The sequence below is a fragment of the Octopus sinensis genome, linkage group LG7 (assembly GCF_006345805.1).
Source record: "Octopus sinensis linkage group LG7, ASM634580v1, whole genome shotgun sequence".
Taxonomy (NCBI): Eukaryota; Metazoa; Mollusca; class Cephalopoda; order Octopoda; family Octopodidae; genus Octopus; species Octopus sinensis.
The window spans coordinates 109,464,130-109,485,701 of record NC_043003.1 but is presented as its reverse complement, the minus strand read 5'-3'; the positions used below and the strand labels follow the sequence as shown (position 1 = coordinate 109,485,701).

General features: G+C 37.5%; 1 protein-coding gene across 1 annotated transcript in view; it reads left to right on the top strand.

Annotated features, from left to right (window-relative positions):
- Positions 1-17,575, top strand: part of LOC115214157 (tRNA (cytosine(38)-C(5))-methyltransferase) — a 50,774-nt gene extending 33,199 nt beyond the window's left edge. The window contains exons 5-9 of the mRNA XM_029783232.2: positions 815-922; positions 1,821-2,188; positions 3,365-3,422; positions 4,158-4,314; positions 17,095-17,575. Of these exons, the coding sequence (XP_029639092.2) occupies positions 815-922; positions 1,821-2,188; positions 3,365-3,422; positions 4,158-4,314; positions 17,095-17,213 (810 nt within the window). The 3' untranslated portion in view covers positions 17,214-17,575. The remainder of the gene's footprint in view (positions 1-814; positions 923-1,820; positions 2,189-3,364; positions 3,423-4,157; positions 4,315-17,094) is intronic.
- The last annotated feature ends 3,997 nt before the right edge of the window (positions 17,576-21,572 follow it).

Below are 21,572 nucleotides of genomic sequence, written 5' to 3'. Positions count from 1 at the left end.
CACCCTATCACACCACCCCGCACATACTAGCACTGACCACTTCCCAGCACCCACACCATCATCCACACACCTACACATTTACACACCCACACATCAATGTCACCAGCCTCTATCTACATGCATATACACACTCTCACAAACACACACGCACACCTTCATTTTGGGATTACCACTACTTTATTATCTCCCCTTCTTCCTAGCTCTCCTGTCTGACTACCTCTGTCCGGCCATTGCCATGATCGACCGCTAGCCATTAAAGCTTTTTCTATTCTCTCTCTGTTTATTTTCTCATGTTTCTTTCTGTTGAAGAGTGTAGTCTTGAAACATAAAAGACTTTCTTACCTTACCGAGCGTTAAACTAATACACCTATTTGTTGTTTACACACCTGTCTTTGTCTTTTGTTTTTTTGTAAATTCCAACTATAGGTAGGGGGTCTCCAAAAGGGGTCTCAGGGAGTAGCATCCCTGCTTTCCTGAGCTAGTTTTCTACTACATTTCTTAAAAATCATGATAGAGGCTTTGGTCTTGGGACCACTCATGTCTAGAAACTTGGTTATGGGTAAACAAGGGCATGCTCCCTGTTGAAAATCCAGCTCCAAAAAAGCCTCATGATAGCAAAGGAGAATGGGCACCAGCCAGCCCAAAGGTTGGGGTTGGTTGCACCTGCCTACCTTGGTTGCTATTGAATTGAGATAGATCCGTTCACTCCCATTAACGGGGACAAAACTCGGATTTAAAACACTGAATGATGATTATGATAATGATAATGATGATATAAATGATTCACTCTCCTCTCAATCTTTCTGTTCTGCAGGAGTTCATATTCACCCCACTACAGTTTGGTATCCCAAATAGTCGATCACGATATTATCTCGTAGCAAAAAAATACCCAGGAAAGTTTTATTTTGATTTAACAGACGAAGTAAGTATAATTTTCTTTTGAAAGCTTTTCACTCTTCTTTTGAATATTGGCATCAATATTCTTTGATTAAGGCTGGTGATTAACAGACTCGTTATTGCATCAGCTAAAAATGCCTTTACAATACTTTACAAGTATTAACACTACCTTAGCACGCTCAGTTATGGCTTGAATGAATCTCAAGAAAGAAATTGGTGAATCATTGAATGAATTCAACATGATAATAATTATTTGTTTTTTTAAAACTTCAGTCAGTAAAAGATGTCTATGACTTGAAAATGTAGACACAGCAGCTGAAAAACTCCGTAAGCAGTACTCACTGATGTTGACCTTGCTTTTTGTCATTTGGTATGGAGGGTGGGTGTAAGATATATGGCAGTCTGGTCTCCATATAATTGACTGTTTTCTTCCCCCTCCTCTTTGCTTGCAGCTAAATGGATTCTATTAGACGGTGCAGTTAAATGGGGTGGTCGATTAACCATTGAAATCAAGTCAAAGGTCATGTGAGTACCTGGTCTTTGGGAGGTGACTCAGACCATGATGAACTGTCTAACCCATACCAGCTGGGGAAGCAGGCATAAAATGGCTGCCTTCATTTGGTCAATAACCCATTTAACTGTGGTCAGTAAATGACATTTTTAACCCCTTTGGCAGATTTTTCTGTCAAATGTAATGCTTATTTATTCACATTGATTTGAATTAGTCATGCATTACCTTATACCTCTGAGACTTCAATGACATGATTGTTTATATTCAGAATAATATTGTAGGGTGAGTGTGATAGGTCAGATCTGGTTGGTTTAAAGATAAAGCAGGTAGATTATTTTGATTGGTTATGGCCAGTTTAAATGCTAAAGTGTTGAGAAAATGAACTTTTCATGAATTCTTTGCTTCATTTCAGTTGCAGGAAGAGTTACCAGCTTGCTCTAAACAATGGTTGCATCACATAGAGCCTTCTGAAGACTGTGGTGAGACCACTTGCCTGTCACAAGACAAAGACATCAACTGCTTACTGACTTGTAAAACTGAAAAGGAAGAAATTAGGGATTTTTTGGACTATTATAACAAATATAGTACAATCCTACACCAAGAAGAGTTTGAAAATGGTATTTCTTACCCTAACTGCAAGGCACTTAAAGGTTTCTTAGAAACTAATCAATCAAAAGAATATTATGACCAGTTTCTAATGCCAGAAAAGTACTTTTCATTGTTTGTAATTTTAGATATTGTCTGTCCTCATTTACGTAAGAGTGTCTGCTTCACAAAAAGGTAAAATTTTACATTCTGTTATCATTATTAATATTATTATTATTAAAGTTATTATTATTATTATCATTATTATTATTATTATTATTATTATTATCATCATCATTATTATTATTATTATTATTATCATTATTATTATTATTATCATTATTATTATTATTATTATTATTATTATTATTATCATTATTATTATTATTAAGGTAGCAAGCTGGCAGAATTGTTAGCATGCTGGATAAAATGCTTAGCAGTATTTCGCCTGTCACTACGTTCTGAGTTCAAATTCCACTGAGGTCAACTTTGCCTTTCATCCTTTCGGGGTCGATAAATTAAGTACCAGTTACGTACTGGGGTCGATTTAATTGACTAGTCCCCTCCCTGCAAATTTCAAGCCTTGTGCATTTAGTAGAAAGGGTTAGGGTTATTATTATCATTATTATTCGGCAGCAAGCTTGCAGAATTGTTAGCTTGCTGGAAGTAGAAAGGATTATTATTATGATTATTATTATTATTGTCATTATCATTATTTTTTTTGTATTTAATTTTATTATATTTTTACTATGGTATACTACGATGCTTCTCTTCAATATCTTATTGCATTCTGTATATATTTTCTGTACATTTGTGGCTGTGTGGTAAGTAGCTTGTTTACCAACCACATGGTTCCGGGTTCAGTCCCACTGCGTGGCACCTTGGGTAAGTGTCTTATACTATAGCCTCGGGCCGACCAAAGCCTTGTGAGTGGATTTGGTAAACGGAAACTGAAAGAAGCCCGTCGTATATATGTATATATATGTATGCATGTGTGTCTTTGTGTGTCTGTGTTTGTCCCCCTAGCATTGCTTGACAACCGATCCTAGTGTGTTTATGTCCCCGTTACTTAGTGGTTCGGCAAAAGAGACCGATAGAATAAGTACTGGGCTTACAAAAAGAATAAGTCCCGGGGTCGAGTTGCTCGATTAAAAGGCGGTGCTCCAGCATGGCCGCAGTCAAATGACTGAAACAAGTAAAAGAGTAAAAGAGTAATATATTTTTTCTTTCATTTCATTATATGTAAACCCACCACATTTGATGTCTGTCTTTGTACTGTCCCACCTCATCCTTTGCCCTGGTGGCAAATAAAAGAAATCATTATCATTATTATTATCATCATCATCATTTTCATCGATTTGTTTCTATTAGGTATGGTCACTATATTGAAGGTGCCGGTTCCATGATTCAAATGTCCACAGATGGTCAAGTAAGTATTTTCGCAATGGTTCCATCTAGAACTCTTCCATTAGCACTGAGTCATTCAAAGTTTATTTCAACAAAGTTTTTGGTGTTACACCGGGATTACACAGTCGTTACTTCAAAGTTTTTAAAAAAGAAGCACTTATGGAAATAGATATGAACATGGAATAGAGGTGTAACAAAAATGGGGTTTTTTTTTGCCAATTAAGTGTTATTTCCTATTTGCTTCTAACCAGAAATCAAATGAAATGACTACCGTTCCCTTCAAAATTTGCTTTTGTCACCTGGACATCAGTGTTTTGAAACTGACCTATTTCCCATTACATTTTAGACAGGTTCAGCTCTGAGTTGCTGAAGCAGAAATATCATTATAGCAAATATTCTGCTCAATGAGGTTCCTCTAATGGGTCTTCGGAGTTACACTACTTGACAATGTGCATAGCTCAGGGATAACAACATACCCTTAACATCTGGGATGTTAAAGGTATGTTGTGTGGGAGATTTGGCTGTTGCTTCTAGCCGGTCAAATGATCTCTTAGGAACTTCTTCATTGGCTCCTAGTAATACCAATAGTCATCAGTATTTATTGGAGGAATTCTATTACATCTTTCTACCTATTTCACAAGTATTAACACTATCTTAGCACGCTCAGTTATGGCTTGAATGGATCTCGAGAAAGAAATCGGTGAATCATTGAATGAATTCAACATGATAATAATTATTTGTTTTTCTAAAACTTCAGTCAGTAAAAGATGCCTACGACTTGAAAATGAAGACACAGCAGCTGAAGAACCGAAAGCAGTGGAGCGAGGAAGAATTTGATGTCGTACGGAAACTAAAGCTACGTTTCTTTACCCCAAGAGAGATTGCTAATCTCTTATGTTTCCCTCACACATTCGGTGAGTATTTTGAACAAGATTTGTCAGACCTCTCTCTCTCTCTATCTCTCACTCCCTTTCTCTCACTCTCTCTCTCTCTCTGTATATATATATATATATATATACATTATATATATATATATATATATATTATATATATATATATATATATACATTATATATATATATTATATATATATATATACAAAATATACGTATGTATGTGCCTATATATATATATAATATATATATATATGTGTGTGTATGTATATATAAAATATGTGTATGTGTGTGTGTGTGTGTGTATGTATTTCTCTTTCTCTCCCCTTCTGTATTTCCGTCTTATTGCAGCTTCTTTCTCTCTCTCTCTCTCTATTTATCTTTTTATCTATGTATCTGTCTCTTCTTATTCATTATCTGCCTCAGGCGCCGCATCCCCCCATCTCCCCCCTGTCATTCTGAATTTCCTTATATCTTTCCGCTTATGCTGATTCCATCCTTTTTTCCATTCCTTCCCTACTTCCTCTCTCTCTCTTTCTCCCTCCCTCTCTCTCTCACGCACACACACATCGTGATCATCCTCATTGTCATCATCATTATCATCATCATCACTTGCCATTGAAACTCAGGGCCTCCGAGATAGAATGGAAATGATAAGGAATAGTCAGCAGGTGAGAATGGGATTGATTCCACACCCTGGTCTGACACCACCACCACCACCACCACCACACTCATGCTTCGTGTTATTCACCCCCACCCCACCCTGGAATGTTGCTCCACCCTTGTTCCTCTTTGCTTTCTCCACCCTTTTGACTGGAAGGAACCTTGTACCAGAGAATTCCTGTTGGTGGTGGGATGAAGACAGGGGCCAGACACGATAAGCAGTGAGGGGTGGTGGTGGGGATAGAGATGCTGGGTGGGGGTGGAGAAGGAAGTGCCTGGACAAGAATGGTTTTGGAGTTTATCATTTTAGCACAAATAAACTACTACCACCATTACTCTCACTACTACCCGCACTAACTTCAGTACTTCCATTTCAATCACTACCACCAGCATCATCATCATCATCATCACCACTATCACCATCATCATCATCACCACCAGTCATCATCATTTCCATTCCTGTATTGCTGAAGCATCCGGCTTCCATTGTCCCCACCACTATAGATGGCAGCACCATTATTTAAGCCAACGAGGAGGCCATTACTTGGCTTCTTAGTCTGGTAGAAACAGCAACCAAATCTTCTTCAAATAACATCCTACCAACTTAAAAATGTAGTCCTGGGCTTCCTGCACATAAAAAGAAAAAAACAATGGGATGGTCACATCTGGAATATGTTTGGTCATAGATCTGCTCAGGGCTAACCTGTGACTAACCACCAATACCATCAGGAGCCCATGATTAACCTTTTCTCAGCCATATCCTGCCAAAATATTCTACCAGTTTTATGCTCAAATTGCCCAGATCTGACTTCTCACACTCACCTTACAGTGTCTTTCTAGAAATAAACAATCATGTCATTGAATTCCCAAAGTTACAAGATAATGCATGATTAATTGAAAAGGGATGTCAATAAACAGGCATCACATTTGGCTGAGTGATCTGAATGTTAACCCTTTCGTTACTGTTTTTGTTTTGAGATGCTCGGTGTTTCTTTCAATTACTTTAACCCTTTCATTACCAACCCGGCTCTGGCTCTGAGTACAAATGTCTTGTTTTCATAAGTTTTGAATTAAAATCTTCCACCAAACCTTCATCACAATTTATGTTCCTAACACCAGCTGAATGATAACAAAGTTTTTTTACTAAATTCTTTGTTATGTTTAAAGTAATTAAAAGAAACACACAGCATCTCAAAATAAATACAGTAATGAAAAGGTTAATTATAGCAACGAATTTAGTAAAATAACTTTGTTATCATTAAGCTAGTGTTAGGAACACAAATTGTGACTAAGGTTTGGTGGAAGATTTTAATTCAAAACTTATGAAAGCAAGATATTTGTACTCAGATCCAGAGCCGGTTTCAGCCAGGTTGGTAATGAAAGGGTTAAAATGATAAGCTGCTAACAAACTCTCTCAGATCAAGTCTTAGACATGCAAAAAGATAAGGAAATCTCTGTAGTGTTTTTGACCTGTTAGAAATAACTAAATCTCCTTTAACCCAATAGCATTCAGATTACTTTGTGAAATATAGGGTTTACATATTCACATTGTTTTCAATTAATCATTTGGGTGCTTTTTATGTGCTGGTGGCACATAAAATGTGCCATCTGAACGTGGACAATGCCAGTGCCGCCCGACTGACTCCCGTGTTTGTGGCATATAAAAAGCACCCACCACACTCTCAGAGTGGTTGGTGTTAGGAAGGGCATCCAGCTGTAGAAACACTGCCAAATCAGACTGGAGCCTGGTGCAGCCTCTTGGCTTCCCAGACCCCAGTCGAACCGTCCAACCCGTGCCAGCATGGAAAACGGACGTTAAATGATGATGATGATGCATTATCTTGTAACTTCAAGATTTTGGTGATGTGATTGCATATTTTTAGAATGACAATGTAGGCTAGGTGTGAGAGGTGGTAAAGACAGGTAAAATATTTTGGTTGGATATGGCCAGCTTAAATGCTAATGGGTTAGACTGCTAGCAAACTCCCTCTAAGCACATCTTAGATACACAAGAAGATAAGGAAACCTTTGAGCAGTCCTTCGACCTGTTAGAAATAGCTAAATCTCCCGTAACCCTTTAACGTTCATTTTACTTTGTGAAATATAATGCTTATATATTCAAATTATTTTGAATTAATTAAACATTAGCTCATAGTTTTGAGATTTTTATGATGTAATTGTTTATTTTTAGAATGACATTGTAGGGTAGGTGTGAGAGGTGAGATCTAGTTGGTATGAGTCTAAAAACAGGTAAAATATTTTGGCCAGATGGAGCAGGTTGAAATGCTAAAAGGTCAAATCACACAATACTGTCTTTACATGGAAAGAGACATTGAGTAATGTAGTCCTAGATACATTTAGCACCTCTGCCAATGCAGTTGACCTCTCAGCCTTTCTTCCTCGTTGGCATGAAACAATATGGAAAGACTAAGAAGTACAGGTATGAGGTAAGAGAGAAGGGAAGGGTAAATGGACAGGTACACAGGTGTGTGTGTGGGGGGGGGGTGATAATAATGTGCCAGTGAGAGCATGTGATATAAGGAGAGATTGGAGAAAGGATGATGACAGAATGATTGGGAGGAGAGGAAGAAGATTGAGAGAATCCCATGAGTAGGAGGGAGAAAGAGAAAGGAAGATAAAATGTGTGTTTGAGGAAGAGAGAGAGTGAACTTCAGTGAGTGTGAGAGAATGAGAAACACTTTGAGAGAAAGAGAGAGAGAGAGAGAGAGATGGAGCAGAATAAGTGAAAGATAGTATTGAAAAAGAGGATGTTTAACATGGAATTTCCCCAAGACACTCTGATTCCAAGTGTGACCACCCTGACATATTTTTGGAGGTTTCTTTTATATTTTGTTTCAGTCATTGGATTGTGGTCATGCTGGAGCACTACTTTAACCCTTTAGCATTTAAACTGGCCATATCCAGCTTTAATATGCTATTTGTTTTCTGTTCAAACTGGTTAGGTCCGGCCTCTCACACCTACCCTACAATGTTATTCTGAAAATAAACAATTACATCATTGAAATCTCAAAGCCACAAGATAATGCAGGATTAATTCAAAACAATATGAATAAGTAAGCAATACATTTGACAGAATAATCTGAATGCTAAAGGGTTATAGGGTTCAGTTGAACAGACTGACCCCTGTGCTCAGGTCTGGATTTAAGCCAGGGGCAGGTGGCAGGCACTTCAAATTTGATGGGCCCCACCTCATGCACAAGAATTAAAATTTTGGAAAATTAGCAAATTTATATCTCAAAACCCATCTATTGCATGTAATTCTATTTGACAAGTTAGCAGAGAAAGTTTAAATAAACGGCTGAAAATGTTGCTTTATAGATACAGTTTTCATAATTCAAATTTTTTCCTCACACATCCACTTGCAGTGTTTCACTTTTCCTTCTTTGTGAAAAGTACAATGAAGGAGGGAAGAGGGGGTAAGATTTTTTTTTCTTTTAACGTGAGTTACAAATGTTTCAGAATGTAAAATACATAAAATGACGGAAACTTACAGAAAAGGAAAACATATCATTTTATTTAGTGGTTGTTGTTCCGAAGGTATGATGTGTGTGTCTGTGTGGGGGAAGAGACAATCACTGAAAAGACATGGATTTTAAAAAAGCTTCCCTTCATTGGGATCTTTTCAGTTTGAACGGCAGTTTTTTCTAGCGATGTCATATGAAATTGTCACCCATAATTATGACCCTAGTATCGATCTATTGCATTTCAATGTTTTAGAGTTAGGGTTAGGGGAAGGGTATCTTTTTTTCTTCAGAAATGTAAATAAACCCAATCTGTTTCTTAAATGAAGGACATATTCATACGGCACAGGATGTTTTCACCTCAATAGATGTCATTGATTGGTTGAAATTGCAGAAACTGAAAAAAATAAACAACAAATATCTTACAAACTATAGAATTTTCTCAATAAAGCCAAGAGAAAAAGATGTTTTATAAAGACATTCTACCAGTATACGAAGTTTAAAAGTGTTTAGTTACGTGGAAATTATTTTTAAAAAGTGCCATTCAAACCGAAAAAATCCGTTCATTGTTTTGCAATGCATGGAAAAGAGGGAAAATCCTGACAAAATTTGTGAAATTCCATGTATGTGTATGTGTATTCTTTTACTTGTTTCAGTCATTTGACTGCAGCCATGCTGGAGCACCACCTTTAGTCAAGCAAATCGACCTCAGGACTTATTCCTTGTAAGCCTAGTACTTATCCTGTCGGCCTCTTTTGTCAAACTGCTAAGTTACGGGGACATAAACACACCAGCATTGGTTGTCAAGCAATGGTGGGGAGACAAACACACATACACATACATATATATACATATATATACAACAGGCTTCTTCCAGTTTCTGTCTACCAAATACACTCAGAAGGCTTTGGTTGGCTCGAGGCTATAGTAGAAAACACTTGCCCAAGGTGCCATGCAGTAGGACTGAACCTGAAACCATGTGGTTTGTAAGCAAGCCACTTACCACACAGCCTCTCCTGTGCCTCATGTGTATGTGTCCTTGTGTTTGTATGCATGTATATATATATAAATATGTATATATATATTATATATGATGAGCTTCTTTCAGTTTCTTTCTATGTAATCTACTCACAAGGTTTTGATTATGATGAGGGTATAGCAGAAGATACTTGCCCAAGGTGCCATGAAGGGATTGAACTCAGAACCATGCGATTGGGAAGCAAACCTCTTACCACACACAACACTGATATCAACAAATACATTAGTGTGGCTTTCCTTTTTTGCTTTGAGTGTTATTTAAGGGAGAGTTGGCTGCTATTTCTAGCTGATTATACCACCACTTGTGTAGGGGCCTCCTGATTAACCCCACAATACAGTTTAGAGTTTGTGTATGTGTATGTGTACGTGGTGGTGGGTAGCCATAGCTGTCAAGGGCTGAGAAGTGGCACACTTCTTTACATTCAACAATTCCATATCTTCCCTTACCTTCTTCCACCCCCCACCCGTAAGTCATACCCTGTCTCCGCCCTTGCTTGCTTCTCATCCTCACTTAAAGACAACAATATATGCTCCCCCCCAACTCTACCATCACCACCACCACCACACAGACAGGCATTCCAGAAAGAGGAAGGTTATGGCAGTAGTATATATATGTATGTATGTATATATGTATGTATGTATGTCTGTATGTGTGTATGTATGTATATATGTATGTATGTCTGTATGTGTGTATGTGTGTATGTAACACTGTCCCTTTTCTGCCTGCTTCTGCTCCTTCTTCCTTTTACCTTCACCCACCATTTCAGGCCTTCCATGTGTTTGTATTTACAGTACATACATGCAGAACTAAAGCATTGGAGATATCCTTCTATCTCCCCCTCGTCTTCAACCCACCTTTTAATGGTTGATGGGCACACTTAGAAAGTGTGTGTAAATATGCCGGGTATTTGCTTGTCTGGCATGTGAAGGGGGAGCCGGGTGTCCTGTTGCCAGGCGCTGGTGTGTCTACGGCCATGTGTGTCTTCATTCGCATGCCAGGAACATACATTACCCTCTCTCCTTTCCTTCATTCACAAACATATGCACATCTGTTTTCAAGGAAAAATCTGTCAATGATGATAGACGTGCATGTGTGTGTGTGTATGTATGTATATGTGTATATGTATGTTTGTATATGTTTATATATGTGTTTGTAAATATGTATGCATGTATCATCATTGTCATTTAATGTCCGTTTCTCATGCTGGCATGGGTTGGACAGCTTAACAGGAGCTGGCAAGGCCAGGTTTTACACTAGGTTCCATAGTCTGTTTTGGCTTGGTTTCTACAACTGGATGTCCTTCCTAGCACCAACTACTTTACAGAGGCACCACCACCAATTCTTTTTATGTGGCACCACCACAAATTCTTTTTATGTGGCACCATCACCAATTCTTTTTATGTGGCACCATCACCAATTCTTTTTATGTGGCACCATCACCAATTCTTTTTATGTGGCACCACCACAAATTCTTTTTATGTGGCACCATCACCAATTCTTTTTATGTGGCACCATCACCAATTCTTTTTATGTGGCACCATCACCAATTCTTTTTATGTGGCACCACCACCAATTCTTTTTATGTGGCACCACCACAAATTCTTTTTATGTGGCACCATCACCAATTCTTTTTATGTGGCACCATCACCAATTCTTTTTATGTGGCACCATCACCAATTCTTTTTATGTGGCACCATCACCAATTCTTTTTATGTGGCACCATCACCAATTCTTTTTATGTGGCACCACCACCAATTCTTTTTATGTGGCACCACCACAAATTCTTTTTATGTGGCACCATCACCAATTCTTTTTATGTGGCACCCATCAATTCATCACCAATTCTTTTTATGTGGCACCATCACCAATTCTTTTTATGTGGCACCATCACCAATCTTTTTATGTGGCACCATCACCAATTCTTTTTATGTGGCACCATCACCAATTCTTTTTATGTGGCACCATCACCAATTCTTTTTTGTGGCACCATCACCAATTCTTTTTATGTGGCACCATCACCATTCTTTTTATGTGGCACCATCACCAATTCTTTTTATGTGGCAACCATCACCAATTCTTTTTATGTGGCACCACCACCAATTCTTTTTATGTGGCACCATCACCAATTCTTTTTATGTGGCACCATCACCAATTCTTTTTATGTGGCACCATCACCAATTCTTTTTATGTGGCACCATCACCAATTCTTTTTATGTGGCACCATCACCAATTCTTTTTATGTGGCACCATCACCAATTCTTTTTATGTGGCACCATCACCAATTCTTTTTATGTGGCACCATCACCAATTCTTTTATGTGGCACCATCACCAATTCTTTTTAGTGGCACCATCACCAATTCTTTTTATGTGGCACCATCACCAATTCTTTTTTGTGGCACCATCACCAATTCTTTTTATGTGGCACCATCACCAATTCTTTTTATGTGGCACCATCACCAATTCTTTTATGTGGCACCATCACCAATTCTTTTTATGTGGCACCATCACCAATTCTTTTTATGTGGCCCATCACCAATTCTTTTATGTGGCACCATCACCAATTCTTTTTATGTGGCACCATCACCAATTCTTTTTATGTGGCACCATCACCAATTCTTTTATGTGGCACCATCACCAATTCTTTTTATGTGGCACCATCACCAATTCTTTTTATGTGGCACCATCACCAATTCTTTTTATGTGGCACCATCACCAATTCTTTTTATGTGGCACCATCACCAATTCTTTTATGTGGCACCATCACCAATTCTTTTTATGTGGCACCATCACCATTCTTTTTATGTGGCACCATCACACCAATTCTTTTTATGTGGCACCATCACCAATTCTTTTTATGTGGCACCATCACCAATTCTTTTTATGTGGCACCATCACCAATTCTTTTTATGTGGCAACCATCCAATTTCTTTTTATGTGGCACCATCACCATTCTTTTTATGTGGCACCATCACACCAATTCTTTTTATGTGGCACCATCACCAATTCTTTTTATGTGGCACCATCACCATTCTTTTTATGTGGCACCATCACCAATTCTTTTTATGTGGCACATCACCAATCTTTTTATGTGGCACCATCACCAATTCTTTTTATGTGGCACCATCACCAATCTTTTTATGTGGCACCATCACCAATTCTTTTATGTGGCACCATCACCAATTCTTTTTATGTGGCACCATCACCAATTCTTTTTATGTGGCACCATCACCAATTCTTTTTATGTGGCACCATCACCAATTCTTTTTATGTGGCACCATCACCAATTCTTTTTATGTGGCACCATCAACCAATTCTTTTTATGTGGCACCATCACCAATTCTTTTTATGTGGCACCATCACCAATTCTTTTTATGTGGCACCATCACCAATTCTTTTTATGTGGCACCATCACCAATTCTTTTTATGTGGCACCATCACCAATCTTTTTATGTGGCACCATCACCAATTCTTTTTATGTGCACCATCACCAATTCTTTTTATGTGGCACCATCACCAATTCTTTTATGTGGCACACCATCACCAATTCTTTTTATGTGGCACCATCACCAATTCTTTTTATGTGGCACCATCACCAATTCTTTTTATGTGGCACCATCACCATTCTTTTTATGTGGCACCATCACCAATTCTTTTTATGTGACACCATCACCAATTCTTTTTATGGGCACCATCACCAATTCTTTTTATGTGGCCCATCACCAATTCTTTTTATGTGGCACCATCACCAATTCTTTTTATGTGGCACCATCACCAGTGCCTTTTACATGGCACCAGCACCAGTGCTTTTTATATTTATTTAGTAGATATATATAGATAGACAGATATATATACACATGTATGTATATATATGTGTGTGTGTGTGTGTACAAGGGGGCGCTGAAAAGTTCCTGGTTTTGGGTAAAAGAAGATACAGGAGGATCAGTTAATTATGATTTTATCCAACATATTCCCCTCTCAGAATCACACACTTACACAGTGGTTCTTCAGTTTTTCTAAGCCCTGTAAAAGAACTCAGAAGGTTGGGCCTCCAGCCTGGCATTTCATAATACCCAAAGAGTCAGGAACTTTTCAACACTCTTTCATATATATATATATATTATATATATATATATTATATATAATATATATATATATATATATATATTTATGTGTACATGTGTGTATGAATGTATATTTGCTTGTGTGTATATAAATGTGTGCATGTAAGCACCCAGTACACTGTAAAGTGGTTGGCATTAGGAAAGGCTTCCGGCTGCAGAAAGCATGCTCCAATGTCTACTTTGACAGACACTGGAGCATGGCACAGTCCTCTGGTTCACTGGCTCATGTCAAACCAGCCAACCTATGCCCACATGAAAAACAGACATTAAATGATGCTGATGATGATATAAATACTGTAAAAACCCATATTGTTAAAAAAAAAACAGCTTCTACTCGTGTAAAATTTGCACCCAAAAGTTTACAGAATTGCTGATAAGACCAGGGGGAAAGGTTTTCAGTTTAGTTGTATTTAGCATAATTTCACTTACTTATGATTAGATATTATTAAATTTTCATTAAATAAAAATAATTTCTGTTTAACAGGTATCGCATTGAAAGCTATCAAATTATGAAGTGTTTGTGCTGTTTATAATAAACTTTATTTTACATTTCTTGCCTACAAGAGATTAAGTCCAATCTTTAGCATACTTCTATATGCCTTCTCAAATCACAACCAAAGGAAAAGTTGTTGATAATTCTTATCAACAAAAACAAAGCTGATAAATACGCACAAGTGTTGCAAAATAAGTTTAGTTACCAATAAACATCAGCTTGGAAGACACTTTACTCAACCGACAGATTCAACATGAATGTCAAATAACATTAAACATCGTGTAAGGTAAATGAAGGTTTCCATAGGAACACTAAGTCATATTCACTTAATGAGTTTACATGCGCAAGGATGAATTATGGTGTTGTCATCGGCCTTAGATGCAGTAAGAGCTGGTAGCGGCAACGTCGGTGGTGATGAATTTCATTGTCCTAACACGGAGAAAGTGAGCAATAGCTTCCTGAAGGCAAACTCAAACTAGACTTCTTAAGTGGAGAAAAACTGATTTATTTAAGGAAATTGCTGGGCTCCGTTGCAATTGGTAGAAACTCCAAACAATGTAAAATATGACCCAGCCATGATTACCTTACATGAACATCAAACTTCAAAAAGTAGTTAACCATCTAATAGTTTTAGTAAATTTATATGGAAAGAGTAAGCACTATACTGCCCAGCGTAAATAAAAGTCAACTTCATTATATTTTTTCTGTGAAAACCTATTCTGACATTAAATGAGTCAACTTCAAATGTGAATGTACGTGATTTTGCAACAAAAATTTTTTTTTAAATTCTGGAAATGATCTGTTCATGTAATTTATGCACACCCTAAACTTTATTTTTGTTTTTGTGAAAAAAAGGGCATAAATTACATGGTTTTTTTTTATATATATATATATATATATATATCAGAATGAAATGTCTGGTTTTCTCATGCACCAAGTTTGACAGTCAGTAACTCTTATGTTTTATCCTGACAATTCTTTGTTTTACCTCATTGAAGAATTACATCATCACTTTTCGAAATGCAATTCATGGTGTCTGATTCTATTTTGAGTTTTCTCTTGTAAATCAATTTTTGTGAACTCATGAATAGATAAAAAATTTGTGTTGTTTATGAATATGAGTTCTGTCGTGGAACCAATGTGTCCCAGACAGCTCAAAACATCAATGAGGTGTTTGGTGAAGATGTGGTGGATGAGTGCACTTTACGTTGACAAGTTCCTGTCTGATGACTTTAGTTTTGAAAACCAGCCCCGTGGTAGATCTGAGACCTAGGTGGATAATGATGAGCTGGAAACTGTAGTGGAAGCTCATATATCTCAAACTATGCATGAGTTAACAGCAATGTTTGATGTTTCGATTCCAACTGTATTGGACCATCTGAAACAAATCAGCAAGGTAAAGAAGCTGGACAGGTGGGTACTACATGAATTGAACAAACATTGTCTTGAAACTTGCTGTTCTTTGCTGTTGCAGCATAAAAGTGAACTATTTTTGCATCATGTTGTTACGTGTGATGAAAAGTAGATTCTTTTCAACAATAGCAAGCGTTCTGCACGGTGGTTCAATAGAGACGAAGTGCCAAAACACAATCCCAAAAAGAATATTCACCAAAAAAAGTTAATGGTGTCTGTTTGGTGGTCCAGCACTGGTTTCATCAACTACAGCTTCATGAGACCTGGTAAGTCGATTACAGTGGATGTATACATCAACCAACTGGATGAAATGATGAGTGAACTTGCAAACTGAGATTGGTCAACAGAGACAGGCGGCCAATTCTCTTGCAAGACAATGCTCGACCACATGTTGCACAAAGAATGCTACTCAAGTTACAGGAACTGAACTTGGAAGTTCTCCATTATCCACTTATTAACCAAACCTTCCACCAACTGACTATCATGTTTTCCAGGCATTAGACAACTTTTTGCAATGAAAATACTTCAGATCTGAAGAAGATGCAAAAATAGCCTTTTGTGATTTCATTACCTCTTGCTCTTCAGAATTCTTTGCTGCCAACATAAATAAGCTACCGATAAAATGGCAGAATTGTGTGCATACTTTGATTAACTGCATCGCTTTTTGTTGAGATAGAATAAAATAAACTCTCAGTTCAGAATTGAACATTTCATTCTTAATGACATGATATATATATATATAGTATTTAATTAAGACTGAAATTGAGTGTTTGCCTCACGATTCGAGTTTCACACAGATCTTCATCATCATCATTATCGTTTAACGTCTGTTTTCCATGCTAGCATGGGTTGGACGGTTCAACCGGGATCTGGGAACCAGGAGGCTGTACCAGGCTCTAGTCTGATCTGGCAGTGTTTCTACAGCTGGATACCCTTCCTAACACCAACCACTCCATGAGTGTAGTGGGTGCTTTTTGCGTGCCACCAGCACAGGTGCCAGGAGAGGCTGGCAATGTCCACGATCAGTTGGTGCTTTTTACGTGCCACCTGCATAGGTGCCAGTGTAGGCTGGCAACGGTCACGATCGGTTGGTGCTTTTTACGTGCCACCAGCACGGATATATATATATATATGGGTATTTTTTTTTTTTTTTCTCTAAATATATGTATAGTACAAAAATAAAAGTAATGAAGATGAGGTAAAAAAAAAACCGAAAGATAAACAGGGTAAATTTGGTTGAAAACTGAAAGAAGTCTTTAATGTTTTTAGCCTCCAGGACATATGAGGAGAGAGAAAAAGCAATAATTCTCTTGCATTTACGCCAGTCATATCCAGCTCAGATATTCGACCTGTTTTACGTTCAAACCAACCATATCCAGCTTGTCATACCTATCCTTCAAGGTCATTCTAAAATTTAGCAATCACATCATCAAAATCTCAAAGCTATGAGATAATGCATGATTAATTCAAACTGTGTGATTAAATAAGCATAATATTTGATATAGTAATCTGAATGTTAAAGGGTTAATGTCATTTTTATTCTATATACATACATTTTATACATATACTTATTTTTGTTTCTCTTGTAGATTTCCCTCCTGAAACGACGCTGCGTCAAAAGTACAGAGTCCTTGGCAACAGTCTTAATGTACACGTTGTGGCCGTCCTTATTAAACTTCTCAACCAGGACAGTAACCTAATGTTATAACACGAGTGGTGCTCTCTCTCCCTCAACCAATCACAGACAGACAGATATATATTTATTTTTATAAGATACACATAATGTAAAATTTGAATTATGAGACTGGCTCTGTTCAGACAGATTATGTTCTGATTTTTGTAGAGCCATGTTTATTTTTATTTTTCAAAATTTTATCTTTGGCTTGCTATTTTGTAAAACCAGAAAGAGATATAGATATTTCTTCATTTTATTCTTTTATTATTGTACTTCTTACTATCCAAGCCATACATGAAATTCTTTGCATCTGCTGCTGAATATTAGCAGTAAGTAAATTGAATGAGAAAGGAGGAAGGTAACAACAAAGTTTGGTTTTATGAATTGGTAAAAAAGAAAAAAATACAATAAATAAATACATAAACATTTATAATATGCATTTAATTGTATTGCAGAATTCTTGTGTGTTTGTCTATCTGCCCCCCTCTCTCTCTCTCTCTCCCACCCCCTCTGCATACACATATACATACATATATATATATGCATATGTCATCATCATCATTTAATGTCTGTTTTCCATGGTTTGGCAGGAGCTGGAGAACTGCCAAGGCCCCATGTCTGTTCTGGCATGGTTTCTACAGCTGGATGCCTTTCCTGACACCCACCACTTTTCAGAACGTGCTGGATGCTTTCATGCTGCTCCAGCATGGGTTTTACGTGGCACCAGTACGGTTATTTTTTACGTGGCACCAGCACCCCCAAGCCTACAAGATTAGGAATGCTCAGCAGTGGACATGCCTAAATGCAAGGACTTCCACAATCTTACTTAGCTTGACATATCTTCCCAAGCACAGCAAACCGCTGGGTGTCTCAGTCTCTTGCCATCCCCTCTGTGAAGCCCGACATCCGAAGACCCTTCTCACCACTTCATCCACGCACAATGTTTGAAGATTCTTTCTCACCAAGAAAAGAGATAATGTAGGAACAAATGATTATTTTATGAACTTCATTAGAGTACAGCTACAGGTTGCAGTGGGCTCAGAGTTGAGTGTCAGAGACATTGATGTAAATGTAAAGTCACTCAACTGAATCCAGCATGTCTTGCAGCAGAAACAGCTGAAAGCTAATGAAGTTCATAAAATAATCATTTATTCTTTTGCCATCTGTTTTCTTATTACTCTTCTCTACTTGACGAATGTCTTGTTCAGGAGCATATATACACTGAGTTCTACACCAGGTTATTAGTATCACAATACATACATACACACATATATGTATGTGTGTGTGCAACCACATGGTTCCAGGTTCAGTCCCTTGAGCCAACCAAAGCCTTGTGAGTGGATTTGGTAGACGGAAACTGAAAGAAGCCCATATATATATATATATGTATATATATATATATATATATATATATATATATATATATATATATATATATAATAAGAGTACATAATAGCTTTAATGGTTTTTAAAAAACCAACAATTATATATTGGTAGATTTCAGCATGTAAATATAACCATTAACGGTAGGAACTTCTATAAAAGTTCAATATATACATATATAAGTTACTGGAAAAACGATATAAGTATTTGCATTGGGACTCCTTTCATCGAAAACCGGTGATTGTCGTACGCTGAGGACAGGTCAATACCTAGAAACTGCAGTCCATGCATATCACTTAGATTGACGAGGGAAGGATGACCTTCCTTTGCAAATACCATAGGAGCACAGAAAGTGTGCCTAAAGCCAGGTGGAGACGATGATCTCCTGGGGCTAAAAGCTACAGTAACACCCACCCTTAGTGGTTAGCCATATTGAGATGGCAAGTATACCTCACACACACATATATATATATATATACATATATATATATATATACATATATATATATATATATATATATATATATATAATATATATATATATATTATATATATATATATATATAGTTAATCCAAACATGAAAACACAAGGAGAAAACACAACAACGCGAGGACGTGGAACGAGTATAGTATTATTGGACACGCAGGAACATACACATATATATATATATATGTATGTATTTGTGTTTGTGTGTCTGTGTTAGTCCCCCTCAACATCACTTGACAACTGATACTGGTGTGTTTGTGTCTCCATAACTTAGCAGTTCAGCAAGAGACTGATAGAATAAGTACTAGGCTTACAAAGAATTAGTCCTGGGTCAATTTGCTCGACTAAAGGCAGTGCTTCAGTGTGGCCGTAGTCACATGACTGAAGCAAAAGAATCACTTAATGTCCATTTTCTGTGGTTGGACGGTTTGACTGAAAACTGGTAACCTGGGGAGCTGCACGAGGTCCTAGTCTGATCTGGCAGAGTTTCTACAGCTTGATGCCCTTCCTAATGCCAACCACTCTGAGAGTGTAGTGGGTGCTTTTTACGTAAAAAGCCTATGTCAAATTCAATTACAATAAAGAAATATCAATGACCATTATTTATGCCTTGTCAAGCATCTTGAGAGAAACGTTAGGTATAAGAGGCATCAGATGTGGTGTGCCAGGGAGGTGACTGTGCAGGTATGGTCACGTGATGCAACTGGACAAAGATAGCTGTGTAAAGTACCAATCTTTAACTGTGGAGGGAATCTGTGGTAGAGGTAGACCCAGGAAGACATGGGACGAGGCGGTGAAGCATAAATCTTCAAACTTTGAGCCTCACAGAGGCAATGATTAGTCACCGAGACCTTTGGCAATGTGTTGTAGTTGAGAGGACCTTTCAAGCCAAGTGCACCCATGTTGGTGGTACGTAAAGTACACCTTTTGAGCATTGGGCCTCACAGAGGCAAAGTGATTGAGTTCCTTTCAAGTGTTGGGCCTCATGGAAGCAATGACCGAGACCTTTGGCATTATATTGTGCTTGAGAAGCAGACCCATCAATCTGAGCAAAATCGCAGTTGTGGCAGATACTGGTGTCATGAAAAATTGGCACATAAAAGCACCTTGGTGTCATGCAAATGGCACCTATGCTGGTGACACATAAAAGCACTCATTACACTCTCAGAGGGGTTGGTGTTAGGAAGGGCATCCAGCCATAGAAAACCATGCCAAATCAGACTGGAGCCTGGTGCAGCCTTCCATTGTGCCAGCCCAGTCAAACTGTCCAACCCATTCCAGCATGGACAGTGGACATTAAATGATGATGATATATATGTGTGTGTGTGTATGTACGTATATATGCATGCATACATACATTCATATATTTGTGTGTGTGCATGTACACATACATATATATGTCTGTGTTTGTCTTAGTGAAATAACACCTCTCCAAATATGTCTATTTGTTACTCAGTAGACTAAGAAACAGGTTGTTCATGTTAGAAAGGGCATCCATTGTACTCGTTTCACCCACACAAGCATGGAAAAGGAGATATTAAGAATAGTAATGAGGATGATAATTAATATCATATCTGAATCAAAACTAGGTCACAGATTTCGTTGAATAGGAACTGGTTTTTTAATCAATTAACTGGGTTAATGATTCTTTGTTTTCTCTTGCTTCTTGTATCTTCTGAGACAGTGATAAGAAAAAAAGCAATTAAATTTCTAAAAAAATAGAAATTATATATACTGATAAAAATAAGGAATTCCTTAAATATGATGAGATTCATGTTAATGTTACCACACCTATTCATTGTGTAATTAAGATCTTGGGCTGAGTTTGATGTGGGATAGAGTTTATTTTGTTTGGTTTGTATTTGTTTTTTGTGGTGCTGGGTGTGTTTTTTTTTGTTTTGTTTTTGTTGGGGTTTTTTTTGGTTTTTATTGTTATTATTATTAATTGTGTTACTGCCAGAATGTAACTGAAACAGATGCAGCATGGAAAGAAATAGATATTAAGCCAATAATCATGATGCCCTTAAAGATAAAGACATTGCTGGTGGAGGCTGCAGTTGCTGCATTGATAGTGAGGGTGAGGACGAGAGGGTGAAGGTTATGTCCATGATTGTCATGGCAGAGGTCTTTATGATGACAAACTTGAAAAGAAGTGGGATTTTGTTAACCCTTTTGATACTAATCTGCATGAGACTGTCTATAAGTTCTGTGGTAGAACCTTTTTGTTTTAAAGCTATTGAAAATAATAATGATGGACTTAGAGCATGCGATGCTGAGGTGCATCAGAAAACAAAGGAACCAAAGCTGCACGACCAGTGCACAGAATATGCAGAGGAAGTGGACAATGAGACAGTCTTGAAAAGAAAATGAGGGAGAGCAGCATCAGCATGGAAGGTTTGAAGGATGTAGTGTCCCAACGACTAAGAACTGATGTAGGTAGTTGATTCCATGCTTCAGCAATTCCGAGCATGAAAAAACATTTTCAAAAGTTAGGGGTGCTGCGTCATTTTTTTAAAATTTTG